This window comes from Scyliorhinus canicula, chromosome 16 (assembly GCF_902713615.1).
Source record: "Scyliorhinus canicula chromosome 16, sScyCan1.1, whole genome shotgun sequence".
NCBI lineage: Eukaryota > Metazoa > Chordata > Chondrichthyes > Carcharhiniformes > Scyliorhinidae > Scyliorhinus > Scyliorhinus canicula.
Window position 1 is genome coordinate 303,050 of NC_052161.1, and position 26,504 is coordinate 329,553.

The 26,504-nt window shown below is 48.5% G+C and overlaps 1 protein-coding gene across 3 annotated transcripts in view; it reads right to left on the reverse strand.

Moving 5' to 3' along the window:
- The window catches only part of sh3pxd2aa (SH3 and PX domains 2Aa), a 367,257-nt gene that overhangs the window by 162,626 nt on the left and 178,127 nt on the right, over positions 1-26,504 (reverse strand). For all 3 annotated transcript variants that reach the window (XM_038822069.1, XM_038822070.1, XM_038822068.1), the window contains exon 6: positions 8,914-8,942. In XM_038822069.1, coding sequence (XP_038677997.1) covers positions 8,914-8,942 — 29 coding nt within the window. The remainder of the gene's footprint in view (positions 1-8,913; positions 8,943-26,504) is intronic.

Genomic DNA, 26,504 nt, shown 5'->3' on the forward strand with positions numbered 1-26,504 from the left:
ACATTCGTACCTTTCTCAACAGTAAATACTGATGAGAAATATTCATTTAAGACCTCTCCCATCCCTTGTGGATCTGCAGATAGATTGCATTGTTTATCCTTAAGAGGCCCTACCCTCTGCCGAGTCACCCTTTTACCCTTTATGTATCTGTAAAAGCTCTTTGGATTTTCCTTTGCCTCATCTGATAAGACAATCTCATGTCCCCTTTTTGCCCTCCTGATTTCTCTTAACTCTACTCTGACAAGCCCTATACTCTTCAAGGGACAAGGGATCCATTTGATCCCAGCTGCCGATGCATGTCATATACCTCCTTCTTCCTTTTGACCACGGCCTCAATATCCCGAGTCATCCAGGGTTCCCTACTTCTACCAGCCTTAACCTTTGCTCCAAGAGGAATGGACTCACCCTGAACCCTAGTTAACAACTTTTTGAAAGATTCCCACTTACCAGCTGTCCCCATGCCTGCAAATAGGTACCCCCAATCAACTTTTGAAAGTTTCCACCTAATACCCTCAAAATTGGCCTTGCCCCAATTTAAAATGTAAACTTTTGGGCCAGGACTATCATTCTCCATAGCTATCTTGAAACTAATGGAATTATGGTCACTGGTCCCAAAGTGATCCCTCACTAACACTTCTGTCACCTGCCCTTCCTTATTCCCCAAGAGGTGGTCAGGTTTTAACCCCTCTCTGGTTGGGCCATCCACATATTGAATGAGAAATTCTTCCTGAATACACTCAACAAATTTCTCTCCATCCAAGCCCCTAATGCTATGGCTGTCCCAGTCAATGTTGGGAAAGTTAAAGTCCCCAACGATGACCACCCTGTTTTTCCGGCAGCTATCTGTAATCTCCTTACATATTGGCTCCTCAATATCCCGCTGACTATTTGGGGGTCTGTCGGAAGTCCTATCAAAGTGATCTCACCCGTCTCATTTTTCAGTTCTACCCATACAGACTCAGTGGGCGAACACTCGGATATAACAGGCGGGATTCTCCGGGAATCGACGGGGTAGGCAGAAACAGCGCAGTGGGGTGGCGGGAAACTCTCCGGCGTCGGGCCTCCCCGATTCCGCACCTTCAGGGGCTAGGCCGGCGCCAGAGTGATTTGCGCCCCGCCGGCCGGCGTGGAAGGCCTATGGCACCCGGCCAGCCGGGGCCGAAGGGACTCTGCCGGCTGGCGCGGGTCCGCGCATGAGCGGGAGCGTCAGCGGCTGCTGACGTCATCCCCACCCTATCGCAGGGGGGGGTTCACCTTCGCGTCAGCCATCGCAGGGACCCACCTGTGCGCTCATCGAGAACCTCACGCATATGTTAGACTCTATACATGCCTTTCACCACACTCTGGCCCTGGTCGAGGTGCATATTAACCCACAGCCCCCAATAATGGCCCTCCAGTACCACACGGCATCACAGGTTCGAGGAGAATCAAATGCCGACATTTTGGCACGTTTGAGGACGCTCGCCGCCACATGCGAGTTCAGAACTGCATTTCCAAATCCTTGCAGGGCTGGTTCATCTGTGGACTTGGAGATGTCGATATACAACGATGACTCCTTAACAGAGGTCAGCTTGACCCCCCCAGAGGGTGATGGTTATCGCCATGTTCCGAAAGAGCGTGGAGCCCGGGGTCCAACAGCTGCAGGGCCTGGCGGTCCTCAACCTCAGCCGCCAGAACAACCGCAGACCCACTGCTCCCGAACCCGGACGATGCCAGCTGCCGCAAAGTGAGAGCGACTACAGGACTCAAGGCCGTTGTTACAGTGTGGACACTCCCGGGAGGATTCCCCCGAAACAGAACACCAAGCGGGCAGCTGCAGGCCACGGGCTGGGATCCGCAAACAGGATGTTGGTGAGATCACATCTGCAGTATTGTGTCCAGTTTTGGTTTCCTTATTTCATAGAAACATAGATTCCCTACAGTGCAAAAGGAGGCTGTCGGCCCATCAAGTCACACCAACCCTCAGAAAGAGTACTCTTACCTAGGCTCATGCCCCCACTCTATCCCTGTAACCCAGTAAACTCACCTAACCTTTTGATCACTGAGGGCAATTTAGCATGGCCAATCCACCTAACCCGCACGTCTTTGGACTGTGGGAGGAAGCCGGAGCATCCGGAGGAAACCCACGCAGACACATAGATACATAGAAGATAGGAGCAGGAGGAGGCCTTTTGGCCCTTCCAGCCTGCTCCGCCATTCACCACGATCCTGGCTGATCATCCAACTCAATGGCCTAATCCTTCTTTCTCCCCATAGCCTTTGATCCCATTCTCCCCAAGTGCTATATCCAGCCACCCCTTGAATAAGGGCGAAGGGTCCCGACGGGACGGAGTGGCGTGAACCACTCTGGCGTCGGCCCGTCCCAAAGGTGCGGAATCCTCCGCACCTTCAGGGGCTAGGCCGGTGCCGGAGTGGTTTGCGCTCCGCCGGCCGGCGTGAAAGGCCTTTGGCGCCCCGTCAGCCGGGGCCGAAGGGTCTCCCCCGGCTGGCGCGAGTCCGCGCATGCGTGGGAGCGTCAGCGGCTGCTGACGTCATTCCCGCGCATGCGCGGGGGGGGGTTCATCTACGCGCACCATTCGCGACTCCGACGCGTACAAAAAGAGTGTCCCCACGGCACAGGACAGCCCGCGAATCGGTGGACCCTGATTGCGGGCCAGGCCACCATGGGGGCCCCGTGCCCTCCCCAGGACCCCAGAGCCCACCCATGCCGCCAGGTCCCGCTGGTGAGGGACCTAGCCTGATCTACACCAGCGGGACTGGCAAAGGACCAGCGGGACTTCGGGCCATCGCGGCCAGGGAATCGCCGGGGGGGGGGGGGGGGGGGGGACGCTGCGAGCGGCGCCGACCAGCGCGGCGCGATTACCGCCCGGGGGGGGGAAGCTGCTTGCTTGCCGTAGGATTCCTAGCCTTTGACCTGCCCTGGTAGCCACAGTATTAATGTGGCTGGTCCAATTCAGTTTCTAATCAATGGGATGTTGATTGTGGGGGATTCAGCGATGGTAATGCCATTGAATGTCATGGGGTAGTGGTTAGATGCTCTCTTGTAGGAGTTGGCCATTGCCTGGCACTGATGTGATGCAAATGCAACTTGCCACTTGTCAGCCCAAGCCTGGATATTGTCCAAGTCTTGCTGCATTCGGACATGGACTGCTTCATCATCTGGGGAGTCGCGAATGGTGCTGAACATTGTGCAGTCATCCTCAAACATCCCCACTTCTGACCTTACGATGGAAGGAAGGTTATTGATGAAGCAGCTGAAGATGGTTGGGCCTAGGACATTCACCTGAGGAACTCCTGCACCGGTGTCCTGGAGCTGAGATGGTTGACCGCCAAACAGCACAACCATCTTCCTTTGTGCCAGGTATGACTCCAACCAGCGAAGAGTTTTCCCCCGATTCCCATTGACTCCAGTTTCGATAGGGCTCCTTGACACCATACTTGGTCAAATGCTGTCTTGATTTTAAGGGCAGTCACTCTCACCTCTGAGTTCTTTTGTCCATATTCGAACCAAGACTGTAATGAGGACAGGTGGCGGAACCCAAACTTAGCGTCTGTGATCAGGTTATTGCGGAGTAAGTGCCACTTGATAGCACTGTTGATGACTCCTTCCATCACTTTGCTGATGATGGAGTGTAGACTGATAGGGTGGTAATTGGCTGGGTTGGATTTGTCCTGTTTCTTGTGTACAGGACACACCGGGGCAATTTTCCACATTGCCAGGTAGATGCCAGTGTTGTAGCTGTACTGGAACAGCTTGGCTAGGGGTGTAGCAAGTTCTGGAGCACAAATCTTCAGTACTATTGCTGGGAATATTGTCATAGCCTTATACGTCCATAGCCTTTGCCGTATTCAGTGCCTTCAGCCGTGTCTTGATATCATGAGGAGTGAATCGTATTGGCTGAAGACTGTGATGCTGGGGACCTCTGGAGGAGACCGAGATGGATCATCCACTCGGCACTTCTGGCTGAAGATTGTTGTGAATGACTCAACCTTGTCTTTTGCACAGATGTGCTGGACCCCTCCATCACTGAGCATGGGGATATTTGTGGAGCCTCCTCCTCCAGTGAATTGTTTAATTGCCCACCATCATTCACAGCTGGATGTGGCACGGCTGCAGAGCTTAGGTCTGATGCGTTCAATGTGGAATCACTTAGCTCTGTCTATTACTTGCTGCTTATGCTGTTTGGCACACAAGTTGTCATGATTTGTAGCTTCACCAGGTTGACACCTCATTTTTCAATATGTTCTTCATTGAACCAGGGTTGACCCCCTGGTTTCATGGTAATGGTAGAGTGGGGGGATATGCCGGGCCATGAGGTTGCAGATTTGGTTGAATACAATTCTGCTGCTGCTGATGGCCCACAGCGCCTCATGGATGCCCAGTCTTCAGTTTCTAGATCTGTTCGAAATCTATCCCATTTAGCAGCGTGGTAGTGCCACCCAACACGATAGAGGGTATCCTCAATGTGAAGACAGGACAGAAATCAACAGGACTGTGGGGTGGTCACTTCTACCGATACTGTCATGGACAGATATATCTGCAGCAGGAAGGTTGGTGAGGTTGAGGTCAAGTATGCTTTTTCCCTCTTGTTGGTTCCCTCACCGCCACAGTCCCAGTCTAGCAGCTATTGTCCTTTTGGACCCGGCCAGCTCGGTCTGTGGTAGTAGCACTGAGCCACTCTTGGTGAAGTCCCCACCCAGAGCATATTCTGTACTCTTGCCACCCTCCGTGCTTCCTCTAAGTGGTGTTAAACATGCAGGAGTACGGCTTCATCAGCTGATGGTGGCTGGTACGTGGTAATCAGCAGGAGGTTTCCTTGCCCATGTTTAACCTGAAGCTATGAGACTTCATAAGGAGTTTCTTCAGCCAGAGGGTGGTGACTCTGTGGAACTCTTTGCCGCAGAAGGTTGTGGAGGCCAAATCACCAAGTGTCTTTAAGACAGAGATAGATAGGTTCTTGATTCATAAGGGGATCAGGGGTTATGGGGAGAATGAGGATAAGAAAAATATGAGCCATGATTGAATGGCGGAGCAGATTCGAAGGGCCAAGTGGGCTAATTCTGCTCCTATGTCTTATGGTCTTATGGGGTGCAGAGTCGATGTTGATGTCTTCCAGGGTAACTCCCTCCTGACTGTATCCCACTGTGCTGCCACCTCTGCTGGGTCTGTCCTGCCGGTGAGACAGGACATACCCAGGAATGGTGTTAGTGCTGTCTGGGACGTTATCTGTAATGTATGATTCTCTAGGTATGACTATGTCAGGCTGTTGCTTAACAATAACAATAATAATTGCTTATTGTCACAAGCAGGCTTCAATGACGTTACTGTCAAAAGCCCCTAGTCGCCACATTCCGGCGCCTGTTCGAGGAGGCTGGTACGGGAATTGGACCCGCGCTGCTGGCATTGTTCTGCATTACAAGCCAGCTATTTAGCCCACTGTGCTAAACCAGCCCCTCACAAATTAGTCTGTGAGACAGCTCTCCCAACTTTGGCACAAGCCCCCAGATGTTAGTAAGGAGGATTGTGCAGGGTCGGCAGGGCTGGGTTTGCCGTGGTCATTTCCGGTGCCTGGTTCGATGCCGGGTGGTCCGTCCGGTTTCATTCCTTGTTGTGTTTTGTAGCGGTTATGTGCAACTGAGAGGCTTGCTGTGTCGTTTCAGAGGCCATTTAAGAGTCATCCACATTGCTGTGGGTCTGGAGACCAGGTAAGGATGGGATATTTCCATCCCGAAAGGACATTAATGAAACAGATGGGTTTTTATGACAATCGACAATGGTTTCAGTCATCATTAGAGTGATTTTCACAGTAACCTCGTTACAATGTTAATGTAAGCCTACTTGTGACACTAATAAAGTTTTTAAAATTATTAAGTGTTTTCCTAGATCACAGTAACATATGAAAACTGGACAAAAGGATTTATCAAAAGGCAAGGAATGTACGATAGATCTCACGAACCATTCAGTTCACACATTGAAAGAATGGACAATTTTTTCAGAGCCAATATTACTGGAGATATGAAAGATGAAAGTGAAAAGCTCCAGACTCAGAATAAGAAATTTCCTGAACAAAGAAAGCATTTTTGTTTCATAAGAATTGGTCCAGAGATAGAAACATAGCAGCGTAGAACGGTTACAGTACTAGAGGCCATTCGGCCCATCTTATCCACACCAGCCCAAGGACACCCAGGTGCCCTTTCTCTTTTCTTCATTTAAAAAAAATTTATTTTTTCCAATTAAGGGGCAATTTAGCGAGGCCAATCCACCTACCCTGCACATCTTTGGGTTGTGGGGGAGAATCCCACGCAAACACAGGGAGAATGTGCAAACTTCACACGGACAGTGACCCAGGGCCGGGATCGAACCTGGGACCTCGGCGTCGTGAGACTGCAGTGCTAACCACTACGCCACCGTGCTGCCATTCAGGTAGCCTTTCTAATCCCACCTTCCTACACCCGGTCCATTGCCCTGTAGATCCGTGCACTTAAGGTGCAGATCCAGATACTTTTTTAAAAAGAGTTTAGAGACTCTGCCACTACCCAAACTCGGGCAGCGAATTCCAGACTCCTACCAGCCTCTGTGTAAAAACGTTCTTCCTCATGTCCCCTCTACACCTTCTGCCACTTACCTTGAATCTCTGCCCCCTCGTTCCAGAATTCTCCGAAAGGGAAACAATTTTATGCTGTCCACTCTATCTCTTCCCCTCATAAATTTGTAATCTCCAGTAAGTCACCCCTCAGCCTTCTCTGTTCCAAGGAAAATAACCCCAACCTGTCCAGTCTCTCCTCGTAGCCACACGTTTCTAGCCCTGGCAACATTGTTATAAACTTCCTCTGCACTCTCTCCAGAGCAATAGCGTCCTTCCTTTAACGTGGCGACCAAAACTGTACACAATATTCCAGTTGTGGCCTTACCGGTATTTTATACAATTCTAACATAATATCCTTACTTTTATATTCTATAACTCTGCCAATGAAAGAGAGCGTTCCATATGCTTTTTTTACAATCTTGTCTACGTGAACTGCTGCCTTTAGGGAGCTGTGTACTTGGCAGCCAAGATCTCTCATTTCATCTACCTCTCTTAGTATATTCCCATTTATTGTGTACTCCTGTCATGTGAGTGTCCCTTTAAGAAATGTTTTTGTCTTATCACATGGCTTCAGTGATGTCATTGTGTGGGTGCAGCTGGGCCGTGACTCGGTGAGTTTTTCCTTACGTTTTTTTTTAGTTTGGACTGGTTTTGAACTGCACAGGTTGAAAGAAGTGTTTCTCTATCTTCATTTTAAAAGCTGTTTCCAAAGTACTTGGTAACTTAAAAGAGATAATTGCTTTCTGGAAGGAATTCAAACCTGATGTTTGAACAGGGGAACAGAGTATCAATAACAAGTCTTATATCAGTGAGAATGCCACGTGCTGGGCCACACCTTTGAAAATGGGTTTTTGGTTTATGGGATCTTGTTATTGAATTGGAACAGTTAAAGGGGAATTCATTAAGAGTTATACTTAGATTACTGTAGCTGTGTGGGGTCTTTATGTTTGTGGTTGATAATAATTCCTACTGTGTTTGTTTATGAAGATGTTGACTAAATTCGTAGAATAAAGCTTGTTTTTTGATTAAAAGTGCCTAAGGCCTCTGTTGAATAACAACTGAAAGGCAGGCTCTTGTGCTCATCGTAAACAGAATCATAGAATTTACAGTACAGAAGGAGGCCTTTCGGCCCATCAAGTCTGCACAAGCCCTTGGAAAGAGCACCCTACCCAAGACCACAACCTCCACCCTATCCCCGTAACCCAGCAACCCCACCCAACCTTTCTAACACACGGTGGGTGAATCTACATCACATGGACTGCAGCGGTTCAAGAAGACAGCTCAACGCCAGCTTCTCAGGGTCAATTGGCGATGGGCAATAAATGCTGGCATAGCCATTGATGCCAATCGCATACTGAATTTCAAAATAAAAACAACAGGAGAATCAACTTTATACACGGAAACGGTTGCACTTGCACACTTTATACCCCACAAGCTTTCAAACTCTCAGCTTGTGTGCTGGTAATATCGTGGAAGTGACAAAGTGTTCATCCAAGATAGGATGCATTGGAAACTTTTCGCACAGTGATCACTGTCGCTAGCTTTCCTAAATCGGAATGATAAATGTCATATGTAGCTTTCACAGATTGTGCTTTGTAATATAGGCAAAAAGGAGTACCCTGCAATCCCAACAAACCTTCATTAGTTCAATCTTAGCAACAAGCTTCCAAAGGAGTTGTTACACTTCTGGAGCAGTTTCTCACACAATTACATTGATGTAATGCTCTACTTTTGATCGGTTCTGGACAATGTGAAAGAATCAAGTAGCTCGCAATTTGATTCAACTGCACAGTTGTCATAAAGCTCCGGGAGAGAGAACGATTCTAGGCTTCACTTTGCAGGTTTCAGAGACGGAAGGGATTGGTTTAGCACAGTGGGCTAAACAGTTGGCTTGTAATGCAGAACAATGTTAGTAGCATGGGGTTCAATTCCCGTACCTGCCTCCCTGAACAGGCGCCAGAATGTGGCGATTAGGGGCTTTTCACAGTAACTTAATTGAAGCCTACTTGTGACAATAAGTGATTATTATTATTATTATTATGTGAAGTTTATGTTTCAATTAATTTTAGGTCCATAAACACAATCAACTGAGAAGGAAAATAACTTGGCCAACTTTGTGTGTGCCTTTAAATCTGACTGCAATCACCTGCTGGTGCTGCCACCTGTTTGGGGTCAGCGTTGGACTGGCACACGACTTTTATGAGACCATTACTGGCTCCTTCCTTTGGCAATACATCTTGAACATCATTACTTTTTAATGACAATATATTAGATTGATATGGCAATTCGCAGCATATGAAATTATAATTAGAAAAACAATGCTTACCTGATTTCTTCCTTATCCCTCCACATTCTCTGTAAAACAAACAGCAGCACAGAGACATGATTAGTGATGTGTCTGAAGGTGAAACCTGAGGGGGTAACTGCAGTTCCCCCCACTTTTTCACATTATTCATAATTCAGGAACAGGGCAAGACTGAGGGATGCTCGACTGCAGCACATTCAGAACCAGTAAGCAGGAGGAAAAGTAGCTCGACTGCTCCAACAGGGATTGCTGAATCACGTGATATGATTTGAGATCATACCATCTACTACTTAAAGGGGTTTGTGTTTTCCATATTCATTAAATGTCTAATTCCTCCAACAAATTACTAATAAATATTTTGTGGGCTTCAAACTGAGGTGCCAGTGTAAATGTCAGTGTTAAAAACCCATAGCCTTTGAGACGTGAAATGAAACAATCTTATATTTGGGCTGCAGCAGACCCCAGCCTGGAAATCATTTGTAGATTCCATCCAGTGGGCAGCATCACTCGGATGGATTCCGCTGCCATAAATGGCAACAGAATAAATAACCAGTTCTCCCTGACAACATGGGTTGAAATAAATGCATTTATGCAGTTCAGAGAAAATATCCAATGCATCAATTCAAATTCTAAATAATGGAACATATCATATTTTAACTATCTGCACTATTCTCTGAATAAATTGGTTAATTGTGATGCACTTGAACATGACTGTGCAACTACTGATAAGGAGAATGGGTCTCATTGTGCCAGGACCCGAAGCTGCCTGGTTCCAGAATTCCATGTCCCAAAGCTAAAGTCTTGTTGTGGCATTGACCTCCGATTATCTGCTTGCTTCAGTCAGAAAGCAGCTCTCTGTTCCCAGTATTTGATCCATTATAGAGACAGGGTTTTATTCAGTGTCGAAATATCAACATGAATGCTCAGGCATTCAACGCCAATAGATGGAGACACAAGTCTCCTCACAGAACACCACTCTCCTGCTGTGTGTGAGGTTGCTGAATAGTACGTACCACAATGGCACACTCTGACACTCCAGATCCTTACTGCCCTTTTTCTTAAAAAGAAGACACTTTGTCCCTCATTTAATAAACAACAATTTACAAAGAAAAATGAATTGTTAAAAACTAGGATCTACCAAATATGTTTCAAACAGAACTCATGGCACTGGATCACTGTAATCCAGTGATAGCCACTTCACCTGATTAAGAAGATTAAAACGCATTACAAAATAGGTGTAGGAATCTCCCATTCAGTTCCTTGAGATGGCACTGCCATTCAGCAAGATCTGAACAGTCTTAATTCCACTTTCCAGCCTAGCCCTATAACTCTTCAATCCCTCGTCAATCACAAAGCTGCCAAACTCAGCCTTCAGTGACACACTGGCCTCTGGGGGAGAGGATTCCAAACACTAACTGACCCTCTGGAGGAAGAACTTCCTCCTCAACTCTGCCTCAAATGGGAGATCCCATATTTTGAAACTCTGCCCTCTAATTCCAGATTTCCCCACAAGAGGAAACATCTCAAAGTCTTGGGTTACAGTAAGATCACCTCTCATTTTTCTAAACGCCAATGAGGCTAGGCCCAAATTGATCAATCCAAGACTTCTCTATTCTTATAAACTATTCACACTTGCAATAAAGGTTAACTTAGCTCCCTACTATGCTCCCTATACACACGCGACTGCGTGGCAAAATGTGGTCCCAACTCCATCTACAATTTTGCTGACGACATGACGATAGCAGGTCGGATCTCGAACGACAAGTCAGAATACAGGAGGGAGATAGAGAACTTAGTGGAGTGGGGCAACAACAACAATCTCTCCCTCAATGCTAGCAAAACTAAAGGGCTGTCATTGACTTCAGAAAGCAAAGTACTGTACACACCCCTGTCTGCATCGATGGTGCCGAGGTGGAGATGATTGACAGCTTCTAATTCCATGGGGTACACATCACCAAAAATCTGTCCTGGTCCACCTACGCCAACGCTACCAAGAAAGCACAACAGTGCCTATACTTCCTCAGGAAACTAAGGAAATTTGGCATTTCCACATCGACTCTTACCAACGTTTACAGGTCCACTATAGAAAGCATCCTATCGGGCTGCATCACAGCCCGGTATGGCAACTGCTTGGCCCCTATCGGGCTGCATCACAGCCTGGTATGGCAACTGCTTGGCCCAAGACTGTAAGAAACTTCAGAGAGTCATGAACATCGCCCAGTCCATCGTGCACCCACCTCCCAACCACTGACTCTGTCTATATCTCCCGCTGCCTGGGGAAAGCGGGCAGCAGAATCAAAGACCCCTCCCACCTGGCTTACTCACTTTTCCAACTTCTTCCATTGGGCAGGAGATACAAAAGTCTCAGAACATGCACAAACAGATTCAAAAATAGCTTCTTCCCCGCTGTTACCAGACTCCTAAACGACCCTCTTATGGACTGACCTAATTAACACTCCTGTATGCTTAATCCGATGCCGGTGTCTATGTATTTAGACTGTATACCTTGTGTTGCCCTATTCGGTATTTTCTTTTCATGTACTAAATTATCTGTTTGATCACTGTACCTCGGAACATGTAACAATAAACAAATCCAAATCCATTCAGTTTTCCTTCTCCGTTACTTACTATACCTGCATGCTGACTTTTCATGATTCACTTACAAAAATATGAAGATGTCTCTGTATCACAGAATATTTGTAGTGTGCGGAGCAGTGAAATCATAGAAAAGCACCACATGGAAGGAGGCCATTCTGCACATTGAGTCAGGTCCTTTGAAAGGTTTTCAGTTTCATGGTACTTTCTGCAGAATGGTTTTGAAAATATTGGTATCTGGATGATATTCTTAAATTATCATTTGATATTGCTTTTGTTAAATGAGACAGACTTGTAATCAGTCACTGAAATAAGGTAAATTTACGTCATCAGATATTTCACTTTATATTATGGAACTGGCAAGAGAAACAAGAGAATGAGGTATAGGTTTTGTCAGGAAATCATGATAACATGAAAAATCAAGAAATCCAGTTATTGGCTCTATGTTCTGGTGGTTGTATGTTTACTAAAAAATTATTTTAAAAATGGAAACTAATGGCAGAGACAGTTTGGCTAAGTTGATGGAACTAGTACTTTTGATAGCTGATGGGCAGCACGTTAGCATTGTGGATAGCTACAATTGCTTCACAGCTCCAGGGTCCCAGGTTCGATTCCGGTTTGGGTCACTGTCTGTGCGGAGTCTGCACATTCTCCCCGTGTTTGCGTGGGTTTCCTCCGGGTGCTCCGGTTTCCTCCCACAGTCCAAAGATGTGCAGGTTAGGTGGATTGGCCATGATAAATTGCCCTTAGTGTCCAAATTGCCCTTAGTGTTGGGTGGGGTTACTGGGTTATGGGGATAGGGTGGAGGTGTTGACCTTGGGTAGGGTGCTCTTTCCAAGAGCCGGTGCAGACTCGATGGGCCGAATGGCCTCTTTCTGCACTGTAAATTCTATGATTCTATAAGCTTAGCAACTGTAAACCTCAGGCTAATTGATAGCAATGAAGAATAGAATGTCACGGGTGTGAACAAGGATGTTAGAGGCTCAAAGGGGGAGTTGAGGTGTGAACTGCACAAATACACTCTGAGAAGTGGACTCTGAAATAAAGGAAATTAAGAGTGGCTTTTGAGGAGGTTAGTTGAGATGAGGGAACAGTAAGAAGTCTTACAACACCAGGTTAAAGTCCAACATGTTTGTTTCAAACACTAGTTTTCAGAGCACTGCTCCTTCCTCAGGTGAATGGGCAGTGCTCCGAAAGCTAGTGTTTGAAACAAAACATGTTGTACTTTAACCTGGTGTTGTAAGACTTCTTACTGTGCTCACCCCAGTCCAACCAACGCCGGCATCTCCACATCACAGATGACGGAAGGTTAAACAGGAAAACAGAGCAATTCCAAGCCATACAATCTCGCTGCTATGAGATGCCAGCTGCAGGAAGAGCAGTGTGAACGACCAGCAATCTGAGTCTGCAGAAACCCCTGTTTGATTAACCAGTTGTTCTACCCTACGTCAGGAGCAACCCCAATATACAAGTGCCCATTGTGATAACTATTAATGGATTTAGCCTATAGTTTCTGAAGTCCTATTGGATGTTGTTTTGGGTGGAATAGTTCTGAAGTTAGGGAATTACATAGGTTGGGAACTGGGTAACTTTAAAGATGTTGGGCGGGATTCTCCATTGCCTGACGCCAATATCTCGGTAGCCCAGTGGTTAGCACAGTTGTTTCACAGCTCCACGGTGCCAGGTTTGATTCCACCGACTCCGTGTGTCCGTGGGTTTCCTCCGGGTGCTCCGGTTTCCTGCCACAGTCCAAACATGTGCAGGTTAGGTGGATTGGCCGTGCTAAATTGCACTTAGTGTGCAAAAAGGTTAGGTGGGGGTTACTGGCTTTTGAGGGTAGGGTGGAGGTGTGGGCTTGGGTGGGGTGCTCTTTCCAGGGGCCGGTAAAGACTCGATGGGCCAAATAGCCTCCTTCTGCACTGTAAATTCTATGAAACATTTATTTTGTTAAAAATCATCAATACATTGGCACATCCTTCTCCGGTTTTCACATCTTTCCTTACATTGTCCCAAATTGCAAAATACAGTCAAGGGCAGGTGCTTTTAGTTGTCCTCTCTGGGATTTGGCACTGAACATCAACTGAGTTCTTAACAAAATATGCATGGACAGATTCAAATATGAATTATAATGATGCCAATTTTGGATTATACAAATATATATTCAACTTATTCATCTTAATCAGTTGAGCATAAACCTACAAATAGTTTTAAACTATGACAAAATACTGAGGATACCTGTAGTTTCTCTTGGCTTCCCAAAAACATCAATCAGCAAAGTTCCAGGAAGTCAATCTAAGTTCATCATGCCTATTTAATTATCTTCGAATAGCGATACGTCTGTGCTCCAAACAAGATTGGAATGTTGAAACCAACAACTTCGCAAATACTCAGCAACCAACAGGCTGGAAGAGTCAACTGAAATACTGCAATGCCACTTCTCTGCCAGCAGTGGGAGCTATTATTTCAGTTACTGGAGCAGAAACTGAGGCCATGATTTAATGGCTACGTTGCGCGTAAGGAGACCATGACGAGGCCATTCAATCACAGGAGGGGCCAAAAACGAGAACCCCGCCAATCTGTTTGCGATGTAACTGGCCCACCACCGTTGGTAAAATCAGGATCCCACTTAATCACCACTTAAGCCCAATCTCCTACATTAAAGAGAGCAACCTCATATCCAACTGCCTCCCGTGATATAACGGCCTGCCCAGCAATGGTCATGCGGACGCTGATTAATACTCCTTTTTAAAAACATGAAGCTGGCAGAAGGGCTGCTGCGGGGAGCCGAGGAGGTGAGCAGCCATCTTCACTCCCGAGTCGGAGTTTGGAGGGGGGGGGGGGAGGGGGGAAGCACCTTGGGGGGAAGCCTCAGTCAGGGTGGGCCGCCATCACGGGGGGAGGGGGTTGCGGAACAGGGGGTGGTGGCCGCTGATGGCCTTAGCTGGGGGCGGGGAGTTGTGACTCAGCGCCTGTGGGTCCCCCATTCCAACGCCAGGGCTGCGTGGTCCAGTTCCGGGAGCCCCCCAGCCAGTCAGCCCCACCAACCACCCATAACTCCCAGTAACCGTGGAGGCCATTGACCGCGCAGCTGGAGGTTATTGTTAATTGGGAATTGGCAATCTTGGTTAAGTGAGCTCCTCACATTAGCCAAGTGGATTCCCTTGGGTAGGCATGCCATGTAGCATGTGGGGGTTATTGCCAAGCACCACAATCAGACTGATGTCTGGACACTCTGCCTGAAAACACGACAGGCACAGCGGCCAACATCGAACACCCAGCGGCTGGGCCCCAGAACCGGCGACAGTTCCGCGGCTGGAGAGTGGGCCAGTGCACCGGGGAGGTAACATCACATGCAGGCGTCTGTGGTACAGGGAGTGGAGTCCAGTGACCAGGGTCCCCAGGCAGCGGCCTGGCTGTGGCGGGGAGTTGGGGGGGGGGAGCGATGGGAAACATGGAGGGTCCCCAGGTGGAAGACACCGCTGGTTTCAGTCTCACACACTCTCCAAATTCCTGACAGGTAGTACAGATATCGACACTATTTTGGTCCTGCGGAACTTGCCCTAGTGGTGCTGCTGGCAGGCCAGATGGCCAGACGCCAGAGGAGGCAGTGACCCATGTGCATGTCTCCGCCCCACACCCTGAGTACCCGGCCGCCCATCAGGCCAGGGAGGGACCCAGAGGGGAAGGTCTGTGATGGCCCCTAGGTGTAAAGGCGTTGCTGGTCTTTCGAACAGACAATGAAACCATGTGCCACAGGAGGCTCCGCCTCATGAGAGGACGGTGTGGCACCTGTGCCATGACCTCACGGACATGCACCGCATGGAGCAGGACACATGCTCCCGGTGGGCGTGAAGGTCACCGCAGCCTGGAACTTCTACGCCTCGGGATCATGCCCCAGGTCCAGGTGCTAATATCTGGCATGCATGTCGCCTTGCACTCACGGGCCAACAAGGTGTGCCCTACATCAACAGGATGGGGTTCCATTCCCTGAACATTCAGCTCGTGTGTGACCACCACATGAAGATCATTCACATGTGTGCATGCTTCCCAGGGAGTGTTCACGACAGCTACATCCTGGGGCAGTCGGAGATCACCGGCCTCTTCGAGGATACCCCAGGATGACAGATTGGCTCTTAGGGGATATAGAACCAGGCTAATGACACCAGTACGGAGGCCGGTGACCAATGCAGAGACCTGATATAATTAGGTCATGTGGCAAAGATTAGTGGGAGATTAGAGGACTGGGAAATCTTTGGGGGGCAACAAAAAACTACTAAAAAAGCTATAAAGAACAGTAAGATAGATTATGAGAGTAAACTTGCTCAGAATATAAAAACACATAGTAAATGTTTCTACAAATATATAAAACAAAAAAGAGTGGCGACGGTAAAAATTGGTTCATTAGAGGATGAGAGGGGAGATTTAATAATGGGAGATGAGGAACTGAAGAGGTTTTTTGGGTCGGTCTTCACAGTGGAAGACACAAAAACCTGCCAGTGACTGATGGAAATGAGGCTATGACAGGTGAGGACCTTGAGATGATTGTTATCACTAAGGAGGTAGGTGATGGGCAAGCTAATGGGCTAAAGGTAGACAAGCCTCCTGGTCCTGATGGAATGCATCCCAGAGTACTAAAAGAGATGGCTAGGGAAATTGCAAATGCACTAGTGATAATTTACCAAAATTCACTAGATTCTGGGGTGGGCGTTAGAAATTAGAAAACGTGTCACCACTGTTTAAGAAAGGAGGTAGGCAGAAAGCAGGAAATTATAGGCCAGTTAGCTTAACTTCGGTAGTAGGGAAGATGCTGGAATCTATCAACAAAGAAGAAATAACGAGGCATCTGGATGGAAATTGTCCCATTGGGCAGACGCAGCATGGGTTCATAAAGGGTAGGTCGCGCCTAACTAATTTAGTGGAATTTTTTGAGGACATTACCAGAGCGGTAGATAACAGAGAGCCAATGGATGTGGTATATCTGGATTTGCAGAAAGCCTTTGACAAGGTGCCACACAAAAGGTTGCTGCAAAAGATAAAGATTCATGGCATTAAGGGTAAAGTAGTAGCATGGATAGAGGATTGGTTAATTAATAGAAAGCAAAGTGTGGGGATTAATGGGTGTTTCTCTGGTTGGCAATCTGTAGCTAGTGGTGTCCCTCAGGGATCAGTGTTGGGCCCACAATTGTTCACAATTTACATAGATGATTTGGAGTTGGGGACCAAGGGCAATGTGTCCAAGTTTGCAGATGACACTAAGATGAGTGGTAAAGTAAAAAGTGCAGAGGATACCGGAAGTCTGCAGAGGGATTTGGGTGGTTTTAAGTGAATGGACTAGGGTCTGGCAGATGGAATATAAGGTTGACAAATGTGAGGTTATCCATTTTGGGAGGAATAACAACAAAAGGGATTATGATTTAAATGGTAAAATATTAAAACATGCTGCTGTGCAGAGAGACCTGGGTGTCCTAGTGCATGAGTCGCAAAAAGTTAGTTTAAAGATGCAAAAGGTGATTAAGAAGGCAAATGGAGTTTTGTCCTTCAATGCTAGAGGGATGGAGTTTGACTAGGGAGGTTATGCTGCAATTGTATAAGGTGTTAGTGAGGCCACACCTGGGGTATTGTGTTCAGTTTTGGTCTCCTTACTTGAGAAAGGACATACTGGCACTGGAGGGTGTGCAGAGGAGATTCACTAGGTTAATCCCAGAGCTGAAAGGGTTGGATTACGAGGAGAGGTTGAGTAGACTGGGACTGTACTCGTTGGAATTTAGAAGGATGCGGGGGGATCTTACAGAAACATATGTACTGAATGATCTGTTGAGCTGCTTACAGAAAAATACTTTTAATCCAATCCAACCCAATCCAATATAAAATTATGAAGGAATAGATAGGATAGATGCGGGAAGGTTGTTTCCACTGGCGGGTGACAGCAGAACTAGGGGGCATAGCCTCAAAATAAGGGGAAGTAGATTTAGGACTGAGTTTAGGAGGAACTTCTTCACCCAAAGGGTTGTGAATCTATGGAATTCCCTGCTCAGTGAAGATAAAGATAGATCGTTTTTTGAAGAATAAAGGGATTAAGGGTTATGGTGTTCGGGCCAGAAAGTGGAGCTGAGTCCACAAAAGATCAGCCATGATCTCATTGAATGGCGGAGCACGCTCGAAGGGCCAGGTGGCCCACTCCTGCTCCTAGTTCTTATGTTCTTATGTGGCCACGCAGTCTATCACTGAACGGTGCACATGAGTCCTCAAATTGTGGTTCTGATGCCTCGACCGCTCTGGTGGTGCACTGCAGTACACCCCTCAGAGGGTTATCCACTTTGCGGTGGTCTGCTGTGTCCTCCACAACCTGGCACAGCAGCAGCACGACGTCCTGGAGCTGGACGGGGGAAGCAATGTCCGAGGCGGAAGATGAGTAGGCGCTGGATCACAAGGGGTTGTGGGGACCCGTGCTGAACGGCGCTCGCCCGAGGTCTCCGAGGTGAAGAGGAGGAATCCCAAAGCCTCCGGCACCTCAACACTTCCTGTCTCGCTCTAATATGCAGATTGCCAAAAAGTGATCGTGCCCACAATGGGCGGGGTGTACATCATACCATCTCGCGAGATCACGTTGGATCGCACATGGCACTGCGAGCTGGGTAGATCCTGGGAGTGGGGTCTCCCGTTTTTTAGCGGCGATGTGCAATGAGCTGCTTCTCTGACGCAGCTTTGATCGTGTCCTTTCTCTGCTACTTCAAAAATTAATTCTGCAAATGTGATCTGCCTTTAAAAAATCTGTGCTGGCTCACCTTCATTAATTTACTGGAGCCCAGGCCCGTTCAGCACGGGTCCCCAAAACCCCTTGTGATCCAGCGCCTACTCATCTTCCGCCTCGGACATGGCTTCCCCCGTCCAGCTCCAGGACGTTGTGCTGCTGCTGTGCCAGGTTGTGGAGGACACAGCAGACCACCGCAAAGTGGATAACCCTCTGAGGGGTGTACTGCAGTGCACCACCAGAGCGGTCGAGGCATCAGAGTGGACATGGAGAGGATATTCCACTAGTAGGAGAAACTAGAACCAGAGGGAACAGCCTCAGACTAAAAGGACGAACCTTTAAAACTGAGATGAGGAGGAATTTCTTCAGCCAGAGGGTGGTGAATCTATGGAACTCTTTGCCGCAGAAGGCTGTAGAGGCCAAATCTTTAAGAATGTCTTTAAGACCAAGATACATAGGTTCATGATTAATAAGGGGACCAAGGGTTATGGGGAGAAGGCAGGAGAATGGGGATGAGAAAAATATCGGCCATGATTGAATGGCGGAGCAGATTCGATGGGCCGAGTGGCCTAATTCTGCTCCTATGTCCTATGGTCCTTGGTACGATACTTGTTTGAATACCATGTTATTGAGGACAGCTACCCATGCCTCTTTACCTCTTGGATCTATGCTGATTATGGTGATGATAAGGTCTGCGGCCATCAGAATATGAACTGAATAGTGGTAAGCAAATTATTTTGTCAATATCAGTGCACGGGCCTTCAGGGCAACAACAGGGGTGTTATCAAGTCCATAACCTTTGCAGAAACAATAAACTCAACATATAAAAATCATACGGAATCAAAAGTAAAATGTCAAGCAACTTAACCACAATTTTAGGCCAACATTTCTTGTGTCCATTTTGAGAGCACACACAGCTACGGTGGATAATGTGCCTCCAAGATAACATTATAATTAAGTAAAAGAAATATGAACTCTGAGCTGTGCTGAAGATTGGTCCATCCACAAAGAATAATTCTGTGGGTTGTAGGGGCAATTAGAAATGGTAACTGTGGTAAGTATCACTGAGAGTTAATGGGGAGGAAGCAATTTCTAATGGAGTACATTATTCTCCATCTCCATGAATCCTGCCAAGGAAACCAATCAATGCAGATGGAAAGCAGACAGCATAACTCCCGGGCTCTAAAATAAGGTCCTGCAATCCTAGAATTGTCGGCCGTTCTGTGAAAACCAAACTGCAGGAGGTGGATTTCTCTATAACAATCAGGTTAATACATCAAAGGGCAGACAAAGGGGAAAGATAAAGAAATACTTGGAGAAGTGGACTCAGCCAAACTGTATTAGGATTCTTTGGAAGGCAAGGGATGGGATTGCAGAGCCTTTGGCTTTGATCTTTGGGTCCTCACTGTCCACGGGGATAGTGCTAGAGGACTGGAGAGTGGAGACTGGAGAGTGTTGTTCCTCTGTTCAAGAAAGGGAATAGGAATGACCTGGTAATTATAGGCCAGTTAGTCTTACTTCGGTGGTCGGTAAGTTAATGGAAAAGGTCCTGAAGGATAGGATTTACGGAAAGATGCAGCTTAATCCGGGATAGTCAACATGGATTCGTTAAAGGTAAGTCTTGCGTCACAAATTTGATTGAATTCTTTGAGGAGGTAACTAAGTGTGCAGATGAAGGTAGAGCAGTTGATGTCATATACATGGATTTTAGTAAGGCGTTTGATAAGGTTCCCCATGGTCGGCTCATGAAGAAAGTACGGAGATGTGGGATAGAGGGAAATTTGGCCAATTGGATAAGTAACTGGCTATCACATAGAAGACAGAGGGTGGTGGTGGATGTAAAGTTTTCAGACTGGAGACCAGTTACCAGCAGTGTACCACAGGGATCAGTGCTGGGTCCTCTGCTATTTGTGATTTTTAGCAATGACTTGGAGGAGGGGGCTGAAGGGTGGGTCAGTAAATTTGCTGATGACACCAAGATTGGTGGAGTAGTGGATGAGGTGGAGGGCTGTTGTAGGCTGCTAAGAGACATTGATAGGATGCAGAGCTGGGCCGAAAAATGGCAGATGGAGTTTAACCCTGATAAGTGTGAGGTGATTCATTTTGGTAGAAAAAATTTGAATGCGGATTAAAGGGTCAACGGCAGGGTTCTGAGGAATGAGAAGGAACAGAGAGATCTTGGGGTTCATGTCCACAGATCTCTGAAGGTTACCATTCAAGTGGATAGAGCCGTGAAGAAGGCTTAGAGTGTGTTAGCGTTTATTAACAGGGGGCTTGAGTTTAAGAGCTGTGGGGTTATGCTGCAACTATACATGACCTTGGTCAGACCACATAGAACATAGAACATAGAACAGTACAGCACAGAACAGGCCCTTCGGCCCTCGATGTTGTGCCGAACAATGATCACCCCACTTAAACCCACGTAACCCGTATACCCGTAACCCAACAATCCCCCCATTAACCTTACACTACGGGCAATTTAGCATGGCCAATCCACCTAACCCGCACATCTTTGGACTGTGGGAGGAAACCGGAGCACCCGGAGGAAACCCACGCACGCACGGGGAGGACGTGCAGACTCCACACAGACAGTGACCCAGCCGGGAATCGAACCTGGGACCCTGGAGCTGTGAAGCATTGATGCTAACCACCATGCTACCGTGAGGCCCCCACATTTGGAGTATTGTGAGCAGTTCTGGTCACCTCATTATAGGAAGGATGTGGAAGCATTGGAAAGGGCGCAAGGAAGATTTACCAGGATGCTGCCTGGTTTGCAGAATAGGTCTTATGAGGAAAGGTTGAGGGGCAACTTGATAGAGGTTTATAAGATGATGAGGGGGATAGATAGCGTGGACGTTCAGACACTATTTCCTCGGGTGGATGTAGCTGTTACAAGGGGGCATAACTATAGGATTCAGGGTGGGAGATATAGGAGGGATGTCCGAGGTAGGTTCTTTACTCAGAGAGGTTAGGGTGTGGAATGGACTGCCTGCTGTGATAGTGGAGTCGGACACTTTAGGAACTTTCAAGCGGTTATTGGATAGGCACATGGAGCACACCAGAATGACAGGGAGTGAGATAGCTTGATCTTGGTTTCGGACAATGCTCGGCACAACATCGAGGGTCGAAGGGCCTGTTCTGTGTTGTACTGTTCCATGTTCTATGTATTAATGATTTCGCTGTCGCCTCAGGCTGACCACAGGCACAATTCTCCTGAAAGATTGTGGTAGCGAGCGGGAATTGCCGCAAGCTTCCTGGTGAGGCTGGCAGTGTAATACAACATTGATTGGTCCACTGAAGGAGGCCCCACTGGCTTCATGCTGCAGATGAAGGCTCGCCAGCTGATTCGCCCGGACCGCGCTCGCCAGCCCCCCACTAACAAGGACAAGCGGCACTTAGACAGCCAGCCTCATTCAGCTGAGCTCACAGCCATGACGCTGAGACAACTGGCCCCAAGAGTTGGAGCTGCAGATCTGAGGAGGTTCTTAGCAGCGTTCAAGACCTGGAGTAACCTCCTGAGGGTCCCAGAGGGTGAACCACAGGGCAGGAAGTGCCGCCTGGGATGAAGTGGCAGCGGCCGTCAGCTCGGGCAGTGTGACGAGGACAGGCCTCCAATGCCGCAAGAGGTCAAGGACCCACAACAGACCGAACGTATAAGTTGGCATCCTCTCCCTTCAAAACCTTCCCACCTCCACCCCTTCCTTCATCCCCTCCCAATGCTCCCCCCCCACCACTGCCACGGTGAACCAGACATGCGGCTAACGATGCCCGTTGTGACCCGCAGGAGAAGTTATCCCACAACCGTCGAGAGAGGGCCCACAATGGCAGCAGCGAGCCGGACATCTGAATCTTCACCATCTTTGAGGAACAGGCCCTGGAGGTTACGGGGGTGTCCGAGGACAGAGCGGTCACCAACACGGAGGCCGGCACAAGCCGCAGAGGTGAGGATCCATCGGGCCCCACCCAGATATCAAAAGTGTGTTGTTATTTCCATACAGAATGACCCATCCCTCCCACTGACCACATGTCCATTCTCCTGCAGGACCTCCAGCCGATGGCACCGGTTATCCGGGGTGGTGTCCCCCCTCCTCAGCCTTCCATAAGCACACCTCAGAGGAAAGCTCGGAGGACACCACCATCGATGCGTCACAGCTGTTATGCCCACTCCACCAGAGCAGAAACACACACCTCGGTGGGTAATGTTAGTGGTCAGGCTTTGCCACATTCTGGAGAGCACCACAGACTTGCAGGAGCACATCAGGTGGAGGCAGGAACGCCCAGGTGAGACAGCAGTCGGAGGTCTGCTGGATCCCAGGATCCAGCTGGGTTCCAGTCAGATGCGGAGACTCTGGAAGATTAACACGGAGATGATGCAGAAGTTAGGAGGGATGTCAGCGACACTAAAGCAGGTCCATAGCCGGTTGGAGGAGTCCCAGAGGTTACGGGCACTGGAGATGGCGCCAGCAATGCATGGCACTGAGTCCAACACTGCTCGGGTGGTAACCACAGTGGAGAGCCTGGCACCATGAGTGAAGGTGTCCAAGGCATGGTGCAGTCGGTGACGGCCATGGCTGAGGGCCTTGTTGGACTGTGCGACTCGCTGGGGGACATGCCCCAATACCAGGCTGACAACCCTGACCCATTCAATGACTGGCGACAGTGGCCACCAGCTCTCTCTCGTTCCACCCCTCTGACGGCGCCGCGTCTCGGGGTCAGCACACGGGACACACACGGCTGTGCACGTGCTGCTGACAAGTGCACCCGGCCCTCCGGCCCCAGAGGACTCCAGTCAGGGGCATCGAAGGAAGTGGAACGTGGTAAGCAGCTGGCTGCCTCCACCTTTGAGGTACTTCCTGGGGGATACACCTAGACGCAGCGGTACAGGAAGGATGGCCAAGCACATCGAGGATCACGGAGAGGTCACTCGAGGGAAGTGGTAGGTAGGGAGGAAGGAGGGGAGTGTACACTGGGGGAGGGGTGGAGAGAGTGGGCAGGCACCATCGGGAGAGAGGGGCAGTGGTGTACACTTGATGGAGACAAATTTTAAAACCCTCACCAGAACCAGTATGACGCCTCTGGCTCTTTGCTCCATGATGCGGGCAGACCACCGACCCCATGCCCCATCCCCCTAAACACGAGGTCCCGCACCCAAAAACACCTGCCCACAGCTTGGTGGGGGGGCCCTGCTCACTGATCCACATACTCTGCACCCCAGACACCCAAACAGAACATTGCCTTACCCTAGCGACAGACATGTGTCAGGTCAGGGGCCCATCCCCTACGTGTTCGGAGATCGGCTGGTGCATGTGTGGTGTTACCTCCCGCAGTTCAGGCACAGTGTCCAGGCATCAAGGTCTGATTGGGATGCTCGGCAATGAGCCCTACATGCTACCTGGCGCGCCCACCCACGGGAATCTATTTGGGTTGTGTGAAGTGTTCACATAACCATGATTTCCAATTGAAATGAAATGAAATGAAAATTGCTTATTGTCATGAGTAGGCTTCAATGAAGTTACTGTGAAAAGCCCCTAGTCGCCACATTCCGGCGCCTGTCCGGGGAGGCTGGTACGGGAATCGAACCGCGCTGCTGGCCTGCTTGGTCTGCTTTAAAAGCCAGCGATTTAGCCCAGTGAGCGAAACCAGCCCCTATTCCTATTCCTCTCCCAATTCCCTATTAGCGATAGCCTTAGGCACCCGGCAGAGGCCTCCGCAGTCAGTGGGAGTTATGAGTGGTCAGTGGGGCAGACAGGCAGAGCCTAGGATGCCCCCAGAATGGGTGCACACAATCCAAGGGTTGGCATGGTGGACCCGTGCAAGGTTCTCGTTTTCGCCTCTCCCGCTATTCACTGGCCTCATTATCCAATGAGACCACTGAATCGCGCCGCATGACTCTGCTTATTATCTCTCTCAGGGCCAAACAGGAGAGTCTAGCTCTCCAATACTTTGTACGTTTGTCAGTAATTAGACACTGGCAGGCTGTATCATTTCCTGATGGCATCACAAGGATTCACTCTGCACCAGTGGAAACTGTTGAATGGATTGTTAACCTCGACAATGAATTTTAACTGCGCTGCCAGCCATGTCATTAACAATTTCCAGTCAGAACGCACATAATTGGCGAATTGTAGCTGAAGGCAGCACAACTGTAAATTAATGGCATTGATTTCACTCACATTATTTGCATATTTTGAATTTGTTGATGGGATGCAAAGATCGCTGGCTGGGCCAGCTTTAATGCCCATCCCTAATCTCTCTTGAGGAGTAATCATTCTTCATTCACTAGTCTGCTGAAGCAATCACCCTGTTTTAATCGGGATATGCTGCTGTAGTTTCAGTCTCGAGTTCCAATTGTTGCACGTTTTACTATGGGCGTAAAACGCGTTTATTGGAGTGTATTAACACGCCTCCGAGTTCGACGTGTGCTTAACACTGCTAGGCTCTGTTCTATGTAATTATTTAAGCTCTGGAGTCGCCAGCTGCCGTATAGGCAACGTCACAAGTATTCCAAGGTCAAATTCAAAGTAATAAAGACGATACACCGATTAGTCAAGTTCAAACGATCAATATTTATTATACAGTTAATAATAAATACTCATGCACACACTAAGAGACTAAGCTACAACTAAACATAAGCAAACAGAATACTTATCTAACAGGAACAGGCAAGGTCAGAGAACGAGGCCTTCGTCCTGGTTTTGTCTGCAGCCTTCAGCAAGCGTTCTGGCACTTGGGAGTCTAGTGGGCTTGGATCGCGTAGCGAGCGTTGAACTTACGGTTTCGGCGGCTGGTGCTCAACGGCTGGAGTCAGGATACCAGGTGTCAGTCGGGGCCGGAGCACAGGTTTAACAGACCGGACAACACGAGGTCCCTATCTTTTATAGGGGTTCCGTTGTCCTTCCCTCTTCTCGGGCGGGCTCTACCTATTGGATCAATTTCTTATCGATACTGGATTAATTCCCCAATGCGAGGGGGTCTCCGTGATGGAGGGGGCGTTTCTTATGCCCTTTTGTTCGGAGGTTTCTGGTGCCTCGATGTCTGGGTCTTGATTGGAATGTGTCCATTCAGAACCAAATGTATCTATTGTGTGGGTGTTCAAGTCTGATGGCCTCATTAGCATGCAAAGCGTTTTGCCATTTGCACCTAGCTAAGGTCTCTTCACCTGAGCCCAAACTGGTTTCTGCTGCTGCAGAATGCAAACTGCTCTTTGCAGACTGCTGTTCTGGCTGAACTGTCTGTTTCCCAGCAGCCTTCCATTTTAGTTTGGCTCAGTGTCCATTTTGCGTGGCCAGCATGGCTACACAATAACCAGAGATTCTTTTGAAATAGACTGTAAATAAACTGTTAGCTGTAGGTCCTGCCATACCTCTATTTGATTGGCTGGGGCAATAATCATTCTTAATTTTAATTTAGAGGCACGGGGGGATTGTGAATCAATGTAGATCAGCTGGTGCAGGCATGGTGGCAAGTCGGGTATTTTTTACAATAATAGGCACCATTAGACTAGTCAAGCAAATGCCCGATAAAGTCCCTAAGGTATGATTCCATGAGTATGACTATGTCCCAAATACCACCATCACCTTCCCTGGGTCTGCCCTGTCCCACCACCAGAATAGTGTCCCCAGAGGTGGTGGCACTTCTTGTCGGGAGGTAATTGCCCTGTCAGTTCCCATCATCAACTCTGGACCTTATTAAGTCACATGGCATTGCGTGAAATAGAGTCATAGAACAGTACAGCACAGAACAGGCCCTTCGGCCCTCAATATTGTGCCGAGCCATGATCACCCTACTCAAACCCACGTATCCACCCTATACCCGTAACCCAACAACCACCCCCTTAACCTTACTTTTATTAGGACACTACGGGCAATTTAGCATGGCCAATCCACCTAACCCGCACATCTTTGGACTGTGGGAGGAAACCGGAGCACCCGGGAGGAAACCCACGCACACACGGGGAGGACGTGCAGACTCCACACAGACAGTGACCCAGCCGGGAATCAAACCTGGGACCCTGGAGCTGTGAAGCATTTATGCTAACCACCATGCTACCCTGCTGCCAAATGGATGAGAAACCTCCTGCTGGTTATCACAACCCCCCCCCCCCCCCCACCCCCAACCACACACACACACACACACACACACACACACATACATACACACCCTTCAGCTGCGGAATCAGTGCTCCTCTGTGCTGAACTTCTGAGGCTGTACAAGGTTCTGGTCAGACCCCATTTGGAGTAGCTTTGGGCCCTCAGGAAGGATGTGC